Below are 20,716 nucleotides of genomic sequence, written 5' to 3' on the forward strand. Positions count from 1 at the left end.
TCTTTCTAGGGAGAAAAGTGGTACACACATGTACTTTCTCTCAAACTCGAACCCCAGCCCTGAACTCCTACTCCATCTCTGTTCAGTGGTCTTCAGCCCCACTGGTGTATCAGAGTCAACAGGGACACCTCTCTTTTCCCCAGATGTTGCCATAGATGGCATCTGACCCCTTCCACCATCCCCCCTGCTGTCATCCCTATATGACCCACGTTGCTCACCAGGGCCACTGCAGCAGCCTACTCCCTATTTCCTGGCTGCCACCTAGCACCAGGAGGCACAACCAAAATGTCTCTCAGCTGCTCACAACTCTCTGTGTAGTGAACACGGAGACTAGGAAAGACAGGCCCCATGTCCCAACAAGACACCCTTTAATTAAGGACTGAAGATCTAGGATCTTCCAGGGGTCATGCTCCAAGACCTGCACCATTCTCAGAGACTATTCTAGATGAAGCTCCATGTTGCCCTACATGTGTGACATGTTTTTTTCGTTGTTTACTTTCTTCTCTCTGCATTTAAAACATCTGAAGACTCAAAAATCTGAAAAGAAGAAAACTTTGTTTATAAACATGAATATTTCTCTGTAAATTTTGAAGGATATAGCTCCAAAATATGCCAGTCACACAACCCTCTGAGGGAACATATGTAATAGACTGCTCCAAGACAAATTCAGATTGAACCCTACCTGACCACAGAGTGTGGAGCACGGACACCAAGAGGGACCCCAAAGAGACACAAACCGTTGATTGATAGGAAATGAGTGAGTCCACAAGCAGAAGCATATCTTTGAAATGTATGAGAGTGCATTGAATAAACAGAGGAAAACAACAATCGGATGTATACTATTCAGTGGAACGTGACAAAAAAACAAAAAACAAAGGAAAGACTTCTTAGCACTAACCGCAACAAAGTTTATCAGAAAAGGTCAACTAATATCCATCACTAAGATACACACAGACTAAAATTTGACAAGTAAAAATTGGTGGAAATATCCATAGGAGTATCATGAGAGCATATACTCATTTTATTTTATTTTATTTTAATATATTATTTATTTATTTCACAGAGAGACAGAAGAGCAAGAGAGGGGACACAACCAGGGAGAGTGGGAGAGGGAGAAGCAGGCATCCCACCGAGGAGGGAGCCCGATGCGGGGCTCTCTGTGGGGCTCGATTCGGGGCTCCATGCGGGGCTCGATCCCAGGAGCCTGGGATCATGACCTGAGCCGAAAGCAGACGCCCAACGACTGAGGCACCCAGGTGCCCACATATACTCATTTTAGCACAAGATGGGAAACATGAAGACGTTAGAAGGAAAATGGAAATTATTAGCTTCTCTCCAGATATATATATATATATTTAACAAGGAGGATACATTACAAAAGTAATCGGACTTTTTGGAGATTGCTGAAATACAGACATATGTTTATAGAAAACGAATCAACAATGTCAAGAAAGGCCATTCTGCTCAAATAATGGAAAGAAATAAGAGGCCCGTCTCTGGCTCGACGGAAGCTCTCTGGAGAAGCTCTGCGTAAGTGAGGTTCTCGTGCGTGTTGGGGTCGAAGAAGCCCTTGGTGTCGTCGCTCGGGTCCGCCAGGACGCGGTTCATCTCCTCGTCGAAGTAGCCGCGCTGGTAGGCCACGTCCACGGGCACGCGGTGGCTGTGCACGGGGTCGATGATGCCGCCCGTGGCGATCTGGGCCTCCAGCAGGCGGATGCCGTGGTCGCGGACGATGAGCTCCTTCTTCATGGCCTGGAAGAGGGAGATCTGCTCCCCGGTGTAGGGGTCCGTGTAGCCGGTGACGGCGCGCTCGGCCGACAGCAGCTTCTCCTGGATCTCGCCGCCCACCACGCCCGCGGCCACCGCCTCCTCCACGGACAGCCTCTGGTTGCGCACGGGGTCGACGACGAAGCCGGTGGCCGCCTGCGCCTCCAGCAGCACCAGGGCCGTGCCGGGCCGCAGGACGCCCTTCCACATGGCCTGGTAGATGCTCATCTTCTCCTGCCGCCCGGGCTCGTCCTTGGCGGGCACCAGCACGCCCGCGATGCAGCCCGTGCCCTGCAGGTAGCGCTTCACCGAGTCCATCTCCGTCACCTCCTGCAGGGTCTTGGTGCCCTGGGCCAGGCCCCGCAGGGTCTCGGGGCCCAGGATCCCGGACGTGTGCAGCTCGGAGGCGGACACCTGGCGCCTCAGGCCCCGGAAGGACACCTTGCTCAGCCGCTCCTCCACCTCCTCGACGGCCTGGGTGAGGATGGTGACCAGGGCGGGCACGGCCAGGGCGCCGGCCGCGTGCTGGGCCAGAAGCTCATCCCGGCGGGCCCGGCTCAGGTAGGAGGAGAAGAGGACCTCCCACGCGGAGGGCCGCTGCCCCCGGAACTGCCCGGCGTGCACCTCCACGGTGGCGGCACGCAGGGCCTGCTCCTGGGGGCCACCGGCGGCGGGCTCGGCGGCGGCCTGGCCCGGGGACGGCCCCGCGTCGCCGTCGCCGTCGCCGTCGCCGTCGCCGTCCCCGCCACCGCGCCCGGCTGGCCCGGCCTCTTGCGGGCCGCGGGCGGCGTCGCCCTGAGCGCGCTCGGGCCCACCGGCCGCCTCCGCCTCCTCGATGATGGTGGTCAGCCTGCGGGTCAGCGCCGGCAAGGCCAGCGTCCCCGAGCCAAAGCCGGCCAGTAGCTGCTCCCGCGTGGCGCCGCTCACGTAGCTGGACGCCAGCACGTCCCACACGGGCACCGCCGGCCCGCGCAGGCGGCCCACCCTGACCTCCATGGTGGCGGCACGCAGGGCCCCGCGGGGGTCCGGCGGGGCCGGGCGCGGGACCCCGCTCTCGGCGGCGGCGGCACGGGCCAGCAGCGGGGTGAGGGCGGCGCCCACCTCCTGCACGGTCAGCGCGCCCGCCTGGTACCTGCGCAGCAGGTCCTGCCGCAGGCCCTCGGGCACCTCCCGGTAGAACAGGAGCTCCCAGACGGAGACGCTCTGGCCCTGGAGGACGCCGTCGCCCGGCGTCACGCGGGCGTCCCGCAGGGCGCCGCGCAGCTCCTCGCTCAGCTGGTGCACGGCGGAGCCCCGGCCGGCCAGCGGCAGCAGGCGCAGCCCCGTCTCGGGGTCGAGCACACAGCGCTCCAGCAGCTGCAGGTACGTGAGGTTCTCGTGCGTGTTGGGGTCGAAGAAGCCCTTGGTGTCGTCGCTCGGGTCCGCCAGGACGCGGTTCATCTCCTCGTCGAAGTAGCCGCGCTGGTAGGCCACGTCCACGGGCACGCGGTGGCTGTGCACGGGGTCGATGATGCCGCCCGTGGCGATCTGGGCCTCCAGCAGGCGGATGCCGTGGTCGCGGACGATGAGCTCCTTCTTCATGGCCTGGAAGAGGGAGATCTGCTCCCCGGTGTAGGGGTCCGTGTAGCCGGTGACGGCGCGCTCGGCCGACAGCAGCTTCTCCTGGATCTCGCCGCCCACCACGCCCGCGGCCACCGCCTCCTCCACGGACAGCCTCTGGTTGCGCACGGGGTCGACGACGAAGCCGGTGGCCGCCTGCGCCTCCAGCAGCACCAGGGCCGTGCCGGGCCGCAGGACGCCCTTCCACATGGCCTGGTAGATGCTCATCTTCTCCTGCCGCCCGGGCTCGTCCTTGGCGGGCACCAGCACGCCCGCGATGCAGCCCGTGCCCTGCAGGTAGCGCTTCACCGAGTCCATCTCCGTCACCTCCTGCAGGGTCTTGGTGCCCTTTTCCAGGTCACCCATCACCGCTTTGCTGATGATTTCTGCATCGATGAGTTCCGAAGCCGTGATTTGTTTTCGGATACCTGGGAACCATAGTTCCTTCTTGCTTTTTTCTTTCTCATCTATTAGTTCTAAAATAGTGTTTACTACCTTTTCCAGTGCCTGGGTCATGTTTACTTTATAGTCAGTGATTAACTGGAGTTTCATCTCGTGGGGCACGTACTCAGAGTTGAGAAGCTCCCACAGTGATGGCTTCTGGTCCTTGTACCTTCCCACCGGGACCTGCACCTGCTCGGCTTCTAAGGCCCTCCTTGTTGCCTTGTCAATATAGGCACAGGTTTGGTGGTCCCTGACTACCAGGAAGAGAGCCCAATCAGTCCCTGCTTCTTTTTGGCTCCTCTCCTGTAGCTGTTGGTACGTGACCCTCTCCTGAGTGTTTGGATCCACATACCTTTTGTTCATGTGCTTCTGATCTGCAACGAGTGGGTATGTGTCCTGGTGCAGACAACTCCGTCTGTAGGCCATGTCCAGTGGGAGCCGGTGGTGGTGCAGGGGGTCGATGATGCCCCCCGTGGCCACCTGCACCTCCAGCAGTCTCAGCGCTTCCTCTCTTTGGACGAACTTCCTCTGCATGGCCTGGAACAGTGAGATTGTGTCTCCTGTGGCTGGGTCTGTGTAGCCTAGGGCGGCCTTCTCAGCATCCAGAAGCCTCGCCTTCAGTTCTTCACCCACCAGGCCCTCAGCCACGGCATACTGCACAGAGAGCCTCTTCTGGCTGCAGGGATCCAGCATGAATCCCGTGGCTGCCTGGGCCTCCAGCAGCTGAGCCGCAAACCCCATGGGGATGAGTCCTTTCCTGCTGGCCTCGTAGAAGCTCATCACCTCTTGGGTAGAGGGTATAATCACCCCCGCAATGCAGCCACTGCCTTCCAGATAGGGCCTCACGTGCGCCAACCTGCTGAGATCCTGCCCCCCTGATTTCTCCCGGGACAGGGCATCCAGGGTCCTTTTATCAATGACTCCAGAGTTGAACAACTCTACAGCTGTCACCTCTCCACGGATGGCTGCCACCTTCATGCCTTGGTATTGCTCCTCTATTTCTTCCACCGTAGCAGTGATGACCCCCAACAGCTGCTCTAGGGACATATTCTGGGCTCTGTACTTGTGGATGAGCTCCCGTTTCCTTTCTTCTGTGAAGTACTGAGACGACAGTAGGTCCCAGAGGGAGACCTTCTGACTGGCGAACCTCCCCACGTGCATGGTCATAGTTTGGGATTGCAGAAGCTGCTTTGAGGCTTCATCAATATAAATGTAGGTTTCTCCTTTCTTCACAATTTGTAACAGGTAGAGCCCCGTCTCGGGGTCGAGCACACAGCGCTCCAGCAGCTGCAGGTACGTGAGGTTCTCGTGCGTGTTGGGGTCGAAGAAGCCCTTGGTGTCGTCGCTCGGGTCCGCCAGGACGCGGTTCATCTCCTCGTCGAAGTAGCCGCGCTGGTAGGCCACGTCCACGGGCACGCGGTGGCTCTGCACGGGGTCGATGATGCCGCCCGTGGCGATCTGGGCCTCCAGCAGGCGGATGCCGTGGTCGCGGACGATGAGCTCCTTCTTCATGGCCTGGAAGAGGGAGATCTGCTCCCCGGTGTAAGGGTCCGTGTAGCCGGTGACGGCGCGCTCGGCCGACAGCAGCTTCTCCTGGATCTCACCGCCCACCACGCCCGCGGCCACCGCCTCCTCCACGGACAGCCTCTGGTTGCGCACGGGGTCGATGAGGAAGCCGGTGGCCGCCTGCGCCTCCAGCAGCACCAGGGCCGTGCCGGGCCGCAGGACGCCCTTCCACATGGCCTGGTAGATGCTCATCTTCTCCTTTGTGCCCTGGATGAGGACCCCAGCAATGAAGTTGCCTCCCTCCAGGTACCACCTGATGCTGCTCCTCTCCGTCACCTCCTGCACCGTCCTTCTGCCCTGATTCAGCGCGTCCAGCGTCTCCTTGTCAATCAGCTGGGACCTAAATAAGTCACTGGCCGACACCAGCTTCCGGAGTCCTCTAAAGCTGGCCTGTGAGGGCTGTCTCTCTGAGGTCTCAACCAGGGTGGTGACGGCCACAGCCACGTGCCGCAGGGCGGTGGCCCTCCCGGACTGGCAGAGCACCACCAGCTCCCGCCGTTTATGGATGTCGACGTACTCTGAGTGGAGCAGGTCCCACAGTGACACACTGAGACCTTTGAACCTCCCAGTGCCGACAGGCACCTTCATGGCCCTCAGGGCCACCAGCGTGTGCTCGTCCACCTTTAGCACCCTGTCCTGGGCAAGCGGAAGCAGCCACAGGCCGGTGTCAGTGTCCAGGACACAGCGCTCCTTGAGTTGGTGGTACGTCACCTTGTCCTGTGCGCTGGGGTCGAAGAAGAACTTACTGTCCTCGGCTGTTGATGTTAGCACCCGGCTGACCTGCTCATCCAGGAGGCCAAGCCTGCAGGCCGCCGCCTCGGGCAGGTGCACCCCGTGGACAGGGTCCACTGCACCCCCTGTGGCCAACTGCACCTGTAGGAGGGGGAGGCCCTCACTTTGGGGCACTAGCCCCTTCTCCATGGCCTGCCACAGTGAGAGGGCGCCTCCTGAATAGGGGTCATTGTGCCAGGTCACGGCCCTCTTGGCTTGTTGCAGCTGCTCATGCAGTGCCCCAGCCACCAGGCCGGCCTTGATGGCACCTTCCACAGATAGCCTCCGGTTGGTCAGTGGGTCAATGAGGGAGCCGGATGCCACTTGGGCCTCCAGCAGCCTTCGCCCCAGGCCCTCGGGCAAGAGGCCGTCCCTCATGGCCTGGCTGATGCTGACCTTGGCCCCCGACGGCTGCAACAGCATACCGGCTACACAGCCCGTACCCCACAGGCAGGCCTTCACGGCGGGTTGCTCAGCAACCTCAGCAGGTGACTGTGTGCCCTGAGCCAGCGCCACCAGGGTCTCCTGGGTGATGATGCTGGCGTCCAGCAGCCAGACGGCAGGAATCTCCCCCCTTGGGCCGGGCACCGTGACACGAGCCTGTGCCAGGAGCTCTGCCTCGCGCACCTGCTTCTGCACCATTTCCTGAAGCTGCTGCACCGTGGTCTTCCCTGCCCTGAAGTCCTCCAAGAGGCTCTTCCGCTGTTCATCGGTGAAGCAGCAAGAGCTCAGGAGCTCCCAGAGGGACGTGCCGTCCTCAGCCCCCGGCACGGCCTGCAGGGTCGACTGGACCTGCTCGTCAGTGGGGACAGCAGCAGCATTTTCTGGCAGGGGCAGGAAGTAAAGCCCAGAGGCCTCGTCCCTCACACACTGGTCCAGGAGCTGGGCATAGCTGGTGTGTCCCCGGCCATCTGGCGTGGGGAAGGTCTTGGAGGAGCTGGACAAGGCCATCGCCATTTCCTGGTCGAGGTAGCCACGCTGGGTGGCCACGGGCATGGGGAGGCGAAGGTGGCCTGTGGGGTCAATGACCCCTCCTGTGGCCACCTGGGCATCCAGGAGGCGGGCAGCCTGATCTACAGGGACAAGGCCCTTCTTCATGGCCTGGAACAGGGATACCCACTCCCCAGAGAAGGGGTCTCTGAAGCCGCTGACAGCGTCTTCTGCCTGCCTTAGCCTGCAGTACAGCTCTGGGCCCACCAGCCTCCTGCGCACGGCCTCATCCACGGACAGGGTCTCCAGACTGTGGTGGTCAACAATGGCTCCAGTGGCCGCCTGAGCCTCCAGCAGGGCTAGCACCACACCTGGCCCCAGCAGCTTCTGCTTCATGGCCTGGTAGAGGCCGAGCCGCTGGCTGGAGGACTGCAGCAGCACGCCACCCACGGCACCCGAGCCACGCAGGGCCCGCTGGACGCCGTCCATGTGGAGGAGGGCCTCGGGGCTCACTGCCCCCTCCAGCACCCGGTCCAGCAGCTCTTGGTCAATGATTTGGGCCTCCCAGAGCTGGTAGGCTGTGACTCGGCCCCGGAGCATGGGCAGCGTGATGTCCACCCACCTGCCCACTGCTCTCCCCAGCAGCTGGACCACCTGTGCCAGTGACACCCTGTGCTGTCGGTAGTCCCGCAGGACCTGCCTCCGCTGGTCCTCGCCGAAGCACTCTGAGTTGATCAGCTCCCATGCGGAAACCCTTTGTCCCCGGAACCGCCCATACCTCACAGACAGCAGCAGGCTCTGGAAGGCCCGTCGGGTGGTGCCATCCACCAGCTCGGGCTGCGAGCGGCCGAGGGGCAGCAGGCGCAGCCCCGTCTCGGGGTCGAGCACACAGCGCTCCAGCAGCTGCAGGTACGTGAGGTTCTCGTGCGTGTTGGGGTCGAAGAAGCCCTTGGTGTCGTCGCTCGGGTCCGCCAGGACGCGGTTCATCTCCTCGTCGAAGTAGCCACGCTGGTAGGCCACGTCCACGGGCACGCGGTGGCTGTGCACGGGGTCGATGATGCCGCCCGTGGCGATCTGGGCCTCCAGCAGGCGGATGCCGTGGTCGCGGACGATGAGCTCCTTCTTCATGGCCTGGAAGAGGGAGATCTGCTGCCCGGTGTAGGGGTCCTTGTAGCCGGTGACGGCGCGCTCGGCCGACAGCAGCTTTGCAAACACATCAGGCCCAATGAGGCCGGCCCTCAGTGCCTCCTCTACAGAGTATGTCTTGTTTTCCTTTGGGTTAAGGATGAAGCCCGTGGCCACCTGGGCCTCCAGGAGGATGAGTGCTGTGCCATGCCTGAGAAGCCCCTTCCCGCGAGCCTCGTAGATACTGAGCCGCTCCCGGGAGCCGGTCAGCAGCACGCCCGCGATGCAGCCAGTGCCCTGCAGGTACCTCTGGACCGAGTCCAGCCTGCCCACTTCCTGGGCTGTGGTTTGTCCTCGCTTCAGCTGCTCGTACACGTCCTGGTCAATGATCCCTGCTTTCAACAGCTCATCTGGCGTCACGGGCCCCCTGAGCCCAGCAAAGGTGGTCCTGGCCGTGGCTGCAGCCTGCTCCAGGGTGGCCCTCAGCACCGCCGCCAGTTCTTCCAACGAGATGGTGCCTTCCTGGTGCTGCTGGGCCAGTGCTGCCCTCTGCTCTGTGGAGATGGGCTCGGAGAAGAGCAGCTCCCAGAGTGACGCGGGCCGGCCCTGGAACTTGCCCATGGAGATGGTGGCCGTGGCCTCACTTAAGGCCTGCCGGGTGCTGTGGTCAATGAATGGGGGTCCTTGTGGCTCCCCTCCGAGGGCCCCGTCTGAGAGAGGAAGGAAGGCCAGCCCTGTCTCTGGATCGGTGACACAGCGGGCCATCAGCTGCCCATAGCCAAGGCTCCCCCGTGTGCTGGGGTCTGAGAAGCCAGTGGCCCGGGAGACACACTGCCACGTCTCTTCGTCCAGGCATCCGAGGCGCAGGGCGGCCTCCAGGGGCAGCCGGAGCCTGCGGGCTGGACACACTGGACCACCTGTGGCCAGCTGGGCATCCAGGAGTCGCAGTGCCAGAGGCCTGTCTACCAGCTCCTTCTTCATGGCCTGGAAGAGGGAGACTCGCCCGCTGCTGAAGGGGTCATCATACCCCGTCACCGCCTGCTCGGCCACCAGCAGCTGCCTGTGGAGCTCTGGGCCGAGCAGGCCTGACCTGACGGCCTCATCCACCATTAGCCGCCGGCCGGTGGCTGGGTCCACCAGCGTGCAGGTGGCAGCCTGAGCCTCCAGGAGCGGGAGTGCCGTGCCCATCGGGAGCAGGTGCTCAGTGATGGCCTGGAAGAAGCTCTTCTTGTGGCCTGCGGGCAGCAGGACAACCCCTGCCACGCCACCCACGCCCTGCAGGTAGCGCTTCACAGAGGCCCATCTGCTTACATCTGACGCCACCAGCTTGCCCTCCTGAAGGCCCCGGGCGGTCTCCCCATCCAGGACCCCCACCTCCAGCAGCTCTGCCAAGCTCACTGCCCCACTCAGGGTCTGGAAAGTGGTCTTGAGGGGCAGCAGAGCCAGCCCTGTACTGGGGTCTCTCACGCACTTGCCCAGCAGCCTGCGGTAGGACAGCCACTCCCCCGTGTTGGGGTTCAGGAAGCCACGGGCACCGGAGCTGGGCTTGCCCTCTGCCAGGCCACGCCACGTCTCCTGGTCTAGGAGGCCCTGCTGGCAGGCCAGCTCTGGGGCCACTCGCACACCCCGAATGGGATCTACCAGGCCCCCAGTAGCCAGCTGGGCCTCTAGCCAGCTGCACCCCAGTGCTCGCTCCAGCACCTCCTTCCTGATGGCCTGGAAGAGTGCCAGCCTCCCGCCACCGTAGGGATCGGGGTACCCAGTGACGGCCCGCTCAGCAGCCAGGAGCCTCTCCTTTAGCTCCAGGCCTACCAGGCCCTGCCGCACGGCCTCAGACACAGAGAGGAAGTGGCCCTGCGTGGGGTCTACAAGGCCCCCAGTGGCGGCCTGGGCCTCCAGCAGAGCCAGCCCAAGCTCACCGGACAGGAGGCCCTGCTTCATGGCGGTGTAGAGACTCTGAGCCTGGCAGGAGGCCTCCACGTATACCCCAGCGATGCTCTTGGATTGGGGCCCAGAGGGGGTGCTGGTTCCCAGCATGGCCTTCGTGGTCCCGGGGACGGTGGTCAGCTCAGTGCCGTTGGTGGCCAGGACATCAAGAGGAGGAGAGGTGTGGCCATTCATCATGCTTGGCCAGTTGTGTAGAATTCACTCACCCAAGGCCCACTGTGTTTGCTCCCTGCAGGGGGAGAAAGGCTCTGTTAGGGGCCCTGGGATGGCCCAGGCAGGCAGGAGGGGAACAGTCCGGGCTCAGCCCCAAACCCTGAATCAGCCTGGGGGACGGGGATCAGCATCCAAGTGAGGTCCTTTGCCTTGCCCGGTGGGGTCCCAGGAGGGACCACGAGGACCTCAGGCCAACAGGGTAGCCTTCAGGATGTGCGGGCTCTGTTTTCTCCTGTGGGCCATCCTCTGGCCTCTGTCCCAGCCCAACACCCTCAGGGTCCCGGTGTGGGCCGGGCCTGGAGGGGCCTGCATGCTCCAGGTGGGGGCAGCCCCGTGCCACCCGGCCTGTGGCCCCACCCACCCTCAGCCTCCGCCTCTAATTTACCCCTTCCAGCCTCACAGGCCTCCCCTCTGCTCCCCAGAGCTCTTTCCCTGTCCTGCCACCCCTTGGGTTCAGGGACACCAGTACCCTTCCCCCTTCCGGTCATCTCCTCCAACCCCCCGCCCCACCCTGGAGCCTTTGCTCTGGCCTCTGTTCCTTCCCAGACCCCCAGTGGGCTCCAGGCAGGAACCCCCAGAGTCTCCTGCCTTGGTCTGACCCGGTGTCCTCCCTGCCCCCAGACCCCAACCCCTTTGCTCTCTGGGTTATGTCCTCTCTGTGCCCACACCTGGCCTCGGAGGCCCAAGACAGCAAAGACTCAGTGCTCGTGAGCTGGTCTTGCAGGAGCCGTGGGGACGGCCAGGCACTGGGCCCTGGTCAGCTCGCTCAGAGCCGCAGCAGCCCCACAGCTGTCCCCTCTCAGCAGACAGCTGTGTGCCCCAGTGCTCTGAGCTGCGGTCATAAGTGCCCCACTTCCCATCCCCTAGCATACCTGCACACTAACCTCCTTCACCCACATCCGTCCCCTTCCTGTGGGGTTCAGTCATGCCCCCCCAGAAGAGATGTCCTAACCTCCAGGACCTATGACACTAGCCTTATTTGGAAATAGGGTCTTTGCATCTGTAACTCAGTTGCAGTCACAGAGCAGCGAGGGCCCTAATCCCTGACACTACTGGTGTCTCTACGGGAAGACAGAGGCGGAGGGACGCACCCGTGCAGGACCACTTCCCCGCGCTGAAGCAGACCCTGGACTCTGGCCCCGTGAACTGGGATAGGAGTTGGTTGTGCTAAGCCGCCCAGGTTATGGTAGTGTTGCAAGAGCTCAGGGAGCCATGGCCTCCCTCCCTCCTCCGCCCCGTGAGCCGGCCCATGCCCGGCTTCCGCAGAACCACACTGCATTCCCTGCTGGCGCTGGCCCTCAGCTCGGGAGCCCGACCACGCCTGCCCCGGCCTCAGAACCGGCTCTCGGCCCGCGCCCCACGCAGGCCTTGGGACAAGGCTCAGGCACATGTACATCCCCGCTCCACGGCTCTGGCTAAGGTGACCTTGGACTCTGGCTGCCAAACTCAACAAATGCATTTTGGATCTGACTACCCCGCCTCTGGGTCTCGGCTGCACGGCCTTCTCGCTGGCGACTTACTCATGAAACCAGGGAGCCCCTCACACTGCCCTCAGTCCCCCGAATCTGCATCAGAAGCCCAGCCTGCCCTGGGGTCCCGGAGCCACATGCCTGGCTGCCTCCTGAGGAGCCTCAGACTCCGCAGCACCCCACAACTGCTCGTGCTCAGGTCCTGCCTCATGCACTCTGTCCAGCCGGAGCCCTGAATCCCTCACACCTTCTCCTGCCCCTGCTGGCCCCACCAGGGGTCCTCATCATGCTCGCCCACCTCACGTCGATGCCTATGGCCTCCAAGCACCTCTCAGCCTCACAGCCTGCAAGTGCCTATGGTGTCACTCAAGACCACCTTCCCTGTTCCTGCCCTCTCCATCGCCTCCAGCCCTGGAGCAGGGTGGGGGCAGCAAGTGATCGAGGGGGTGGGCAGCTGAGACCTCCAGAGGAAGGCCTCAGTGGCCAGGGTTGTGCAGGGGGCAGCATGGCCCGGCAGGGTGCCGAGCCCCCACTGTTGACAAGAATCAGCCAGGGCTTCAGTGACACACAGATCTGGTAGGGTGGACGCTTCCAGGTGCTGCCCAGACCCCATTCGGGACTTAAGGAGGGCTGCGGGCAGACGGCCCCCACTTCTGTCCCCTCAGGAACTGCCTTGCCCTTCCTAGGGCTGCACTGGCTCAGTCCCTCGACTTGGTTTGGGACCCTCCTGCAAGCCCCTCGGGGTGGGTGAAATCCTGTCCCCTTCCCTTCCCATACACAGATGTGGGGCCTGAGCCTCTGGACCCCAGGAGCTATGTGCTGCTCGGAAGCTCAGACAGGTGGTGCCAGGACCAGGCAGACACCGAGTGGGGCTTTGGAGGGGTAGCTGCCACCTGGCTGGCCATGGGAGCTGGGCTCCAGGAAGGGCCTCGACCCACCAACTTTCCCACCTAAGTGGAGCGTAGCATCAGGCATTTGAGAAGGGGGCTCGTACGGAGCACACGGTGGAATGGGGGGGGTGTTGCTAAGCAACCAAGCTTCAGAAGAGGATCACAAACAGCTGTGAGGGACCAGCTGGGCATCTAAAGCCCATGTGGGCACCTGGGGCTTCGAAGTGACCAGTGAAGAGGCTCTGGTCTCTGCAGGGCAGGCCGGGTCAGCGCCGTCGTGTGAGGGGCACTGAGGGCAAGCTGCAGCACCAGTTCCCAGGTGGCCCCATTCCCTGGGAGGGGGTGTACTACCCCAAATGTGATGCACCTGTCCCCCGCAGATGGACCACATGGGTCCAGGAGCCAAGCGATGGAAGCAGATGTGGCCCCCCACCATCACTCCAATGACCCCACTTCCCGTCCCTGCGGCTCCGGGGTCCGTTCCAGAGGATGACGGCTTCTGTCAGGGACAGTCCCACTGCGCTGAGGGCCACGGCTCCTCGTGTCCGGGACCAAGAGGCCAGAAGAGGAGTGACCTGACCGCCAGGCGGACGTGGGGTCTGTGCCGGGGTGAGGGCGATGGGTGTGCCCCAGAGGCCCACACCTGGTTCTGGTGGCCAGCGCCCAGTGTTGCCACCTGAGGGGAGCACCAGGCCCAGCACACAGGCAGTGGGGGCGGCCAGGGGGTGAGGAGCAGAGCAGAGAAAGGAGGCCCTTGTCCTGTGGCTTCCCCAGGACAAGAAGCCCGTCGGTGCCCTGGGTGCCGGTGGTGGCAGGGAGGCCACCCTGACCTCCGCCCAGCGGTGAGACTGCATTACAGGCCAGCTGGCTCCTGCCCTCCCCACCACCACCCCGGCTTCCTTCCGCAGGGGCCATCCTGAGCCCACTCCTAACGCTCCTGCTGTCAGATTCTGCTTCTGGGACCCGACCTGGACACAGGCTTTGCTGCCCAGCGGCACCAACGACTGGCACGTTTCTAAAGTGTGCCTTGTTCCAGGATGGCCTTCAGAGGGTCTGGGAGCCCAGGGGAGCCCCGCGCGGCCCGCACCCAGCCCTGCCCCAGTCCCAGCAGGAGCTCCAGGTAACAGGGCTGTGGGGTAGTGAGAACAGTGTGCCTTCCCTTGGCAGGGGACAAGGGTGGGGAGAGAAAAGAGGTACCTCACTACCCAGCAGAGGGATGGAAGGGTGTTCTGGGCCACGGCGGGGGCAGGAGCAGCCAAGTGAGCAGGCCCGTGGGTGGCCCTTGGCCTGGACATGGGCAGCCAGCCTGGAGCCAGACAGGCTGCGCTGGGGCGGGGGCGGGGGGGGGGGGCATGCCAGGCAGGCACTAGAGAGAAAAACTAGAGCCAGTATGCACTCAGGCGAACAGGAGGCTCCAGTTTCCTGCACAAAGGGATTCATGGTGGGAGGGAGGGGGCTGGGTGCCTGAGGGTGCAGGAAGTGAGGGCCAAGGGTCAGGGAGTCCCTGTGCCGGTGGCAGCTGGGCCACGCCCCCGTTTGGCTGACAGTGACCTTGAGCCTGGTCTGAGTTTCTCTGGAACCTGCCCAGGTGGGACATGAGGAGGATCCCGGGAGTGGGTACTTGAGTCTGCAGTGGGGACCTTGGGAAGGCGGCTGGACAGAGGGGTCTGGAGCTTGGGAGAGAGAGAAGACCAGAGCGTGTGACTGGTGTCCAGGGCCTGGGGAGTGGGAAAGGGAGTGGTTTCAAGGGTGGGAGGCCCAGGCAAGCCCAATGTCACACACAGAAGCCAAAAGATGGGTATCCCACAGAGATGGCCACCAGCAGATGTGGGCATGGTGTGTGACCCAACAGGCTAGTGGCCTTGGGGCTGGGTGACAGAGGCTAAGCAGATTTTCCGGGAAAGAAAAGGGAACCTGAGAGGGGGTAGGACTCTTCCTGTGTCTTCCCTGGAGTGGCCCCGTCTCAGGTGGCCCCCGGGCAACAAGGGGAGGAAGACAGTTTCAGAGGAGGGTGAGTCTGCGTCCTCGGGTGTGGGTCGCCATTCGCCCCCACCCCTGAAGGTCAGCCCCCCTCTCCAGCCTGGGATGGGAGTGGGGCAGAGGGCTGGCCGGTGCTCCGCCTGAGGCGCATCAGGACAGAACTAGGAGGCCAGGCTGCCCCAGGCCCACAGAGGGAGGCAGCAATCTTGGCCTTTGCCCGACTGTGGGCAACTGCAGCACGATCCCACCCACCTCCGCGGGGCAGAGACCAATGGCCACAGAAGCCTGGCATGACAGGAGGGTACAGGGAAGGCAGAGCCCCTCCCGACCCTACCTCCGAAGGATCTTGCCTGTGCCCACCCGTCCCCGACAGCAGGTAGCACCCCAACTGGCCAGGGCCGCAGCTATAGGAGCAGCGCTGCCCCTCAATTTGTCAACCTAATTACCTCGCACCACCCACCACCGTAGGCGCCCGATTCACTCCTGCCCCTAGTGTCCACACCCCCTCCCCACGCCCCGCCCTACAAGGTGCCCCCCCACCCCCGCCGCCGCCGCCAGAAACCTAACCTGCAGGACCCCGCCCAGAGCGGCACACCAGCCCTGCCGGGAAACCTCTGGGTCGGGGAGGATCCCCGCGGACGGCATCTCCCACGTCCGTGCTAGTAACCTGGACCCTCGCCCACCAGGGCTGTAGGGAGGTCAGCGGCCCGCCTGGAAGAACCGCCCAGCCCGAGCCCAGAGCTCAGGCCGCTCCACTGGCGCGTTGCGCCCCCACGCGCGCCCCCAGCCCCAGCCCTTCCCGGACCCAGGCCCCGGCGCCCTCGGAGGAGTTTCGGTTTCGCTCCCGGGCCTGGCCTGGTCTGCGTGTCCCACCTGCCCGCACGGCGCGCCCAGCTCTTGGCTGCGCAGTCCCTGGCTCGCTGCGTGGCCGGTGCGCCCCTTCGCCGGGATTTAAACGCGCCGCCGGCCCCTCCCCGCCGCGGCCCCGCCCCCGCCGCCGGAGGGGGGGCGGGGGAGGCGCGCCCGAAGCGGGGTGCGGCGGTCAGGTACCGGGAGACCCGCGGGGCCGGGCCGACGCCCCGGGCGCGGCGCTCCGGCAGGCTGGCCGCCTGCGAGCACCCCTGTTGAGGAACGCCCCTGAATTGTGGAGGGCGGCTGTCCTCTCCCTCGTACCCCTGGCCCTTGTGGACGGCTCCCCCAGAGCCATGGAGCAGGGTGCCAGGAGGGAGTGCATCCCGAGCCCCTGAGGGCGTTTGAATGGAGTTTGTAAGGGAAATGCAGACCCGCCCACTCGGTTTCCCTCCCCCAAACGCGATTTTATTGCTGGGGAGCAGGCCCGGAGGGCCTGGTGCCACCGGAGCTGCTCTGCTCCCATCTGGGCCCCGCCAGACCCCCTTGGGCTGTGGGCTGGGTTTGCTTGCTGCCCTGGGGCCAGCCAGGGTGTCCTCAGGGGCTCCCCCAGTCCTGTCTGGAAGAGACGGCCCCACCCCAGCAGTCCAGCGCCTGCCCCTGGGCTCAGAGGAGGTCCCCTGTCCATCCAGGAGGACCTAGCCCATGTCTTGGAAGCCCATCTGAGCACCTGCCTTCTGGGGCTGCAGCTGCTGCAAGGGGTTAGAGGCCCAGAACCTTGGGGACACAACCTTGGGAGCCAGCCTGCTGGGGGCCACGGCCTCGGGCAGGAACCTCTCAGGGATCTTTGGCTGGCCCCCCTCCAGGCTGCCCAGAGACTTTAGATGGACAGGGCAGTACTTGCCATTCTGTGTGGCGGCTGCTGGCCACTGGAGAGCCCTGACCCCAACAGAGTAGTGAGCTCTGGCATGGGCCCATCTCCCAGCAAGGTGTGCGGGGCCAATTGCATCCATGCCCAGCCCTGCTCACCAGGCACCAGGACGCTGTCCATGATGTCCCACTGGGAAGCGTGCTATACTGGCCATGGCTTGTGGCCCAGAAAGTGCCTCAGGGCCACTTGTTCCCATGGCCAAGCCATGCAGGTAGCATGCCGGGCCATGCAATCCAGCTGTGTGCCAGGCCCTCACTGTGGGGAGGAGGTATGAAGCTAGCAGGCTCGGGTCTCTCTCATGGGTTCAGGCACGGGCAAGCTGAACCCATGGCACTGGTCCTCATGCCACTGGCACTTCCCCCCCCCATCCTCGGTTTCCTGTGGCAGCCTTTAGGTCAGCTCTCCCCAGGACACCCTGGGGGGCAAGCCTGGGTGACTGCCCTACTCCCCAGGCCCCAAGCTGACCCCAGAACTCCAGCCCAGTGCTTCTGCCCAGCAGCCCCCAGGGCCACGGGCAGCTCCTTCAGCAGCACCCCGCCCCCCCCCCCCCCCCCCCCCCCGCCACCGCCCGGGCAGCAGGGAGGGGCCTCTGGGAGGGGGAGTGGTGTCAGGAGGCCAGAGAGGTGCTTCCCCCTAAGCCCAGTCCTGCTCTCTGCTCTACCTGCGGTCATTATCTCCTGAAGCTGGTGTGCCCGGCCCAGCTCTGCGGGCCAGAGGGTCCAAGCAGGGGGTCCAGGGCACCCCAGAGCAGTGCTACCGTGCTGACCCTGGCCTGGTCTAGGACATAGCTGCGTGGGTCCTGCAGGGCTTGGCCTGACTCAGCCTAGGGGTTCAGCAGCCCCTCCCCAGTGTGGCCTCTGGACGCACTGTTGCTTCCAGGACGCACCGCCTAGACTGGGGTGTGGCAGAAGGTGAGCAGGGAGCCTCGGGGCAGGCTGACCTCTCTCTTGAAGGACTGGATGCTGGAGCCAGGCTGCCCAGTGGCTCTAGCAACAGGCCCAGGCGTCGGTACCCATAAAGGCAGCCCCTCCGTGAAGGGCTGGGGCCCTCCACGGCAAAGATACAGACAGGAGCAGTTCTCCCCGCTGCCCCCCACAGGAGCCCCTGTCATTAGAGGGACCTTATAACCTGCCTGCCTCCCAGAGGCCCTGCTACCTCTGTCCCCCTCAGTACCCCCATACCCGGAACCCTCCACACTGTACCTGATGCTGCTCCCTCATCAGCAAGGGGTCGTGACACAGGCGGGCCTAGTCGTGCAGCAGGAGGGCTGGGCACGGCCTGGCTTAGCCGGGGCAGCCATGGGCCTCAGGGCAGGGCCCGTGGAGGGAAGGCAGCCTCTGCCCATTTGGCGCCATCGCGCTGGACCCTCAGAGTTGGGGTGAGCCAACAGGCGTTATTCCCGATTAGGAGCTGAAGTGTGTCCCTCCCCCAAGTTCACATGTTGAAGTCTTAAGCCCCGAGCCCCTCTGAACGTGACCTTACTTGGAAGGTTGTTGCAGATGTAATTCGTTCGGATGAGGCCTCCTGACATCCTGACTAGGACCCTTATAAAAAGGAGGGATTTGGACAGACAGACTCAGACACACTCAGAGGTGAGACACCATGGGCCAGCCAAGGAGAGAACAGACCCTTTCCCTCATACCCTCAAAAGGAATCAACCCGGCCAGCGCCTTGACCTTGGATTTCCAGCCTCCAGAACCACAGGCAAGCTCTTTGTGTTGTTTGAGCCACTCAGCCGGTGCAAAACCAAGACAGTGCCTGCGTGTGCGAACCAGAGCCCGAGCGAGTGGGAAGGGGATCCAGGACCTCAGCGCCCCTGGCTGCCGCAGCCCCTCCTGTGTTGCAGGAGAGAGTAAGGGGAGGGAGGAGGCCCAGCTCGGGTGGGACGCACCTGTTGACCCCCAGGTTGTGTCTCCAGACGGCATTAAACTAGGACAGATGCCTGGCCTGGGCTTCAGAATTAAATTTCTTTACCTCCTGCTCCAAATATATGTTTTCATGCACTGCATGAGTGGGAGTCATAAATAGTGATACTGAGCTCTTAATTGGGAGCTCTACTTGTTAGAGCAGGAGGAAGATGCCCCCTTGAGCCTCTCTGTCCCCACCCCAACACAGCTTCAAGTTTGCCCAGCGCTGACTCCAGCTGGCCGTATCTGCCTCTGGAGGCTGACAGCCGGGCCTGCTCGTGCCTCCAGCCCTGACCCTGCTCCGGGAGGGGACTTGAGGTTGCGCAAGAGATGGGAACCAAGTCTGGAAATTGGTCACCCTGCCTGCCCCAGCTTTCCTTCCTCCTCGAGAAGGCAGGTCTCTCCTGGATGGACCCCTTCCACGGGCAGGCAGGGCCCCAGTGCAGAGCCCCCAGGATGTCCAGCTTGTCTGGGGTCACCTTTCTCCTCCCCCGCAACTCTGGGGTGAGCTATTTCCCAACCCCCCAGTCTTCCGATGCACCTTCAGTTCAGCATCCTGCTCTATGCAACACGCCCCCCACCGCCGCCCGGCTTCACCTCTACCTGGAACACAGTTGAGGAGGGAGAGGACCACCCTGAGAGCCCAGCCTTGAGTACAGCAGCCTGCCCCCCCATCCCCCCCACCCCCACCCCCCGGGCTCCCTGTACACCTGCCCCACCCCGCCAGCCCACTGGGTGGAGCCCCAACCTTCACCCCACCCCAGGCTGCCTTGGCCCCCAGGACTGGCTGCCCAGCTTGTCAGCCGGACCCCACCCCCTCCTCGGTCACTTCTGTCCCCTCCAGGGCACAGGGGTCCCCCCAGGCCCAGGAGATCCCTGGTGGGAACAGCCCCGTGGGCCCTCGGGCAGGCCCAGGCATGGCTCTTCCCCTCCCCCAGGCAGCGCAGCCTTCAGGCCGGTTTCCCTGAAGTGGGCAGGGCCTGGGGTAGCCTCTGGCTTGAGGGACTGGCTGGGCGGGGTCGGGGAGCCGCATGGCTAGCCCAGCACCCCTATACCTCTGTGCATGAGGCCGGTTCTGGGCTCACACTGTGGACTTGCCATCTCGGGGTCACTGCCAGTAGCCCCAGGCCGAGCAGACTCAAGCATGCAGCTCCTGCCCTTAGCAGAGGAGGGGGTGGGGTCCTGCTCACCAGCTGGGCAGCCAGTCCTGGGGGCCGAGGCAGCCTGGGGTGGGGTGAAGTTTGGGGCTCCGCCCAGTGGGCTGGTGGGGTGATGTGTCCATTACCATACTGAGCCCCAGACCCTCCCAGGAGCACACCCTGCCTGGGGAGGCGTGCCCAGAGATCCAGCCTGCAAAGGAGGGAAATCCCAGCCTCTGGGGGAGCCTGGAGGCATAGACTGGGCCCCCCCAACTGCCTGACAGCAGAGTGCTTGGGCCCCCCCACCTCGCGGCCTGGAACCACAGGCCCGCCCTTATCGTGGGGTTTGTGCTGCCGTTGCCCTGGGAACTTTCCATTGGAAAATGTTGGGTGGGGTGGGCGGGCAGACAGGCCGGGGCAGGCGGCAGACGCACCATGGGCGGATGGCCCGTCCCACAGTACAGCCCGGCCCACCCTGCCCGTCCGTCTCTGTTCTTAGCCTCCACCCTCAGACCCAGAGAGGCCCTAGTGTGTGGGCCCCCGCAGGGAGCCTGGCACATAGATGTCCCCATGTGCCCACCCAGCTGCCGGGGTGTCCTCTCCGTGCCCGGGGAGTTTCCGGACCAGCTGTGCCATCTGGCCCCTGGGCCCCGGCCCCCTTCTCCTTGCTCTTCCTCAGCCTCCCATGGCGAGGAGGGAGTACCCTGCCTCCTGACACCTGGTCATGCGGTTGGCTCCCCATCCAAAATAGGGCTGGATCAGACTTCTGTTCGAGCCTCCACAGAGCTGGCCAAAGGCCTGCGGCTGAGGATGGGGAGGCCAGGGGCCTGGAAAGGCCTTAGAGTGGATTTGGGGCAGCCACTGGCCTTTCCCAGGGGGACCTGGGGCCAGGGTCTTGGGCTGAGCCAGGCTCCCCCAGGACAGGGACAGAAACCGCCACCCGGCGGGACCCCGAGTGGGCCCCGCCCCCCTGGTGGCAGCTTGGGCTGGCCACGTGGCCCTCCTCCCACACTGAGCAAGGCTCTCTGGTCACAGCAGCAGTGTGGCGTGGCCCATCAACAGGAGGGAGAGGAAAGGAGCAGGGGCCCGGACCTCCAGGCTGCCCCACACTCCCGGCTCCATGCACAGCAGAAATTGGTTTGCTGAAGCCACAGCTCTGGGCACCAGAATTCCCCGGACTCTGGGCTGC

The 20,716-nt window shown here is 63.7% G+C and overlaps 1 protein-coding gene across 1 annotated transcript; it reads right to left on the bottom strand.

Annotated features, from left to right (window-relative positions):
- Nucleotides 1-1,142: 1,142 nt before the first annotated feature.
- On the bottom strand, nucleotides 1,143-15,618 carry EPPK1 (epiplakin 1). Its single transcript, XM_035726932.1, has 2 exons — nucleotides 15,575-15,618; nucleotides 1,143-10,378 (listed from the first exon to the last, which is right to left on the bottom strand). Exon 2 carries the CDS (start codon nucleotides 10,324-10,326, stop codon nucleotides 1,465-1,467), a length of 8,862 nt encoding a protein of 2,953 aa, XP_035582825.1. The 5' UTR covers nucleotides 10,327-10,378; nucleotides 15,575-15,618; the 3' UTR covers nucleotides 1,143-1,464.
- Nucleotides 15,619-20,716: the final 5,098 nt, after the last annotated feature.

Source organism: Zalophus californianus, chromosome 4 (assembly GCF_009762305.2).
Source record: "Zalophus californianus isolate mZalCal1 chromosome 4, mZalCal1.pri.v2, whole genome shotgun sequence".
Classification (NCBI taxonomy): Eukaryota; Metazoa; Chordata; class Mammalia; order Carnivora; family Otariidae; genus Zalophus; species Zalophus californianus.